The sequence below is a fragment of the Helianthus annuus genome, chromosome 6 (assembly GCF_002127325.2).
Source record: "Helianthus annuus cultivar XRQ/B chromosome 6, HanXRQr2.0-SUNRISE, whole genome shotgun sequence".
Taxonomy (NCBI): domain Eukaryota; kingdom Viridiplantae; phylum Streptophyta; class Magnoliopsida; order Asterales; family Asteraceae; genus Helianthus; species Helianthus annuus.
In genome coordinates, this window is record NC_035438.2 from 107,209,544 (window position 1) to 107,211,980 (window position 2,437).

General features: G+C 39.1%; 1 protein-coding gene across 1 annotated transcript; it reads right to left on the reverse strand.

Annotated features, from left to right (window-relative positions):
- Nucleotides 1–1,403: 1,403 nt before the first annotated feature.
- On the reverse strand, nucleotides 1,404–2,062 carry LOC110945004 (uncharacterized mitochondrial protein AtMg00810-like). Its single transcript, XM_022186643.1, has 2 exons — nucleotides 1,523–2,062; nucleotides 1,404–1,460 (listed from the first exon to the last, which is right to left on the reverse strand). Exons 1-2 carry the CDS (start codon nucleotides 2,060–2,062, stop codon nucleotides 1,404–1,406), a joined length of 597 nt encoding a protein of 198 aa, XP_022042335.1.
- Between the last annotated feature and the right edge of the window lie 375 nt (nucleotides 2,063–2,437).

Here is a 2,437-nt window from a genome sequence, read left to right on the forward strand (position 1 = left end):
GTTGGGAGAGTTTGTTTGAAATGAGAAATGATTTTGAAATGATTAAATGGTTCATTAATTTGAAACCAAATTTGAGGTTTACAAATACAAGTGGTTAAGCAGAGATTAAAATTGTTATAAATAAAAATACCCAAAACATAAGAATTGAAAAATGAAGTCAAAGTTTGAGATAATTTGAGAAATGTTAAACGATATCTACAAGTGGTTTCTAAATTTGTTAAATTTTAAAAAAAAAAATTGTGAAATTTATTTTTAGGTAGAGTATGTGCAGGTAAAAGCTTTGAAAGAGCAAGGTTTCAACTCCTGAGGATTTTCCGCATTAGCATATGCAGATTAGAGCCAGATTTCTGATTCTGTTGCTACGGAGAGCCAGAAGACGTTTCTAAACATGTGAAAGTATGTAGATAGAAGATTCCAGACTGCGATCCCAGCTTATCGAAAGGGGGAGTCTGAAGACATAAGAGCCAGATTCAGTCATTGAAAAAGCGTTCGAGATAGAAGCTGCTGATGCTGATGAACTTAAAGAATCAAGAGACCTAATAAAGAGAATTGGAGAGAGGATAGAGCCAGGTTGAGATTTTGGAAGAGATGAGAGAAATTGATGAGGATGCTTACAGAGAAAGAAACTTTGGAAAGAGCGTGAAGACTGATGAAGACTGAAGACTCGACACACTGAAGACTCGTCATCATCCAAGGGGGAGTTTGTTGGTGCATATGTCTGTTGACTTCGTCTTGTATCGAGTCATGTAACTAGATAGATAGACCAGGACACGTAGTACGAGAAAACGGGAAACGGGGCAGAACCAGCAGGTTCATGCGTCCTGGCCAGTTCGTGCGAACTGGCCAGTCCGCACGACCTGGACAATACTGGTTCGTGCGACCTGGGTGTCCTATATATATGGGGTCTTGGGATTTCATTTGTAACATTCTGATTCCGGTAGCGAAGCTCTTCCGAAGTGTCGCCAGCTCGTGTAACGTTGTGAAATCAATACAATCGACAGTTAATCTACTTCTAAGTGCATATTAAGCTGAATGAAGATCAAATCAATGAATTCCGCCTCTGATTTGGTCTAGAACTCTTCTGATCGACTCGTTTTGATCGATTCCCCGATCCTACAAATAAACTATTTACAAAATTCTTATGAAAACCTGGTTATTCAGGATTCCTCATCCTGTTGAGTTCGACTAGATGTTCAAATCGAGCCCTGTCAAAGGATTTTGTGTAAAGATCTGCCAGGTTATCTAATGGGTCGACTCTATGCAGTTCAATCATTTTCTTTTCAGCACAATCCCTTATAAAATGATGATGAATGTCAATATGTTTTGTGTGACTGTGTTTTATGGGATTATTTTTATGGAAATTGTGACATTATTGTCTATCATAATAGGGGTGCAAGTGAAATTCAAACCAAAATCGCACATCTGCTATTGTATCCACAGAACTTGAGATCAACAGTTACCTGCAACAATGTATTCAGCTTCACACGAAGACGTAGACACACCGTCTTGTTTTTTGCATTACCATGACACAAGTCTTCCCCCATAAGAACTGACAACCACCTGTGATAGATTTTCTTGTTGATTTACATCCTCCGAACTCCGAACCAATGTATGCAATAAACTTCAAGTCACTATCAGCAGGGTACCATAACCCAAACTTAGGTTTTCCCTTCAAGTAAAGTAGAATTCGCCTCACCGCCTTCATATGTGACTCCTTCGGATTTGCTTGATATCTGGCACACAGACATATAACGAACATAATGTCTGGTCTTGAAGCAGTAAGATATATCAACGATCCAATCATGGCCCTATATTGAGTTGGATCAACATCCTCCACACTCTCAGCATCTAGTCCAATATTGTGATTTTCACAAATGGGTGTATTGAAAGTTGCGCAATCCTCCATCTTGAAACGAGTCAAAATGCCATACACATACTTCGTCTGATGAATAAAAATCCCATCCTTCTTTTGTTCAACTTGCAACCCCAAAAAGAATGATAACTCATCCATTGCACTCATCTCAAACTTACTTTTCATCACCACCTCAAATTCATGACACATGCTCTCATCAGACGAACCAAAAATGACCTTCTTCCTTTTAATGAAAAGTGTACTATCGATCTGACCCCTTTCAAAGCCATTTGCCAAAATATGAGTCGATAGTGTCTCATACCACGCCCTAGGTGCTTAATGTAATCCGTACAGCACCTTATCCAGTCTGTACACCCGATCTGGATAGTTTGGGTCAGTAAACCCATCTGGTTGTGAGACATACACCAGTTCTTTAACTTTCCTATAAAGAAATGCACTCTTCACGTCAAGCTAATAAACTTTGAAGCCCTTAAAAGATGCAAACGCTAGAAACAGCCGAATTGCTTCCAACCTTGCAACTGGTGTAAACACTTCATTATAGTCAATCCCATCTTGTTGATTGAA

What these genes read in the sequence shown, in the direction of transcription:
- LOC110945004 (XM_022186643.1), bottom strand. Translation starts at nt 2,062, where the DNA reads ATGTGTCATGAATTTGAGGTGGTGATGAAAAGTAAGTTTGAGATGAGT. An exon ending in GGGGGAAGACTTGTGTCATG is followed by an intron (nt 1,461 to 1,522) that starts GTAATGCAAAAA and finishes ACATTGTTGCAG; the next exon opens with GTAACTGTTGATCTCAAGTT.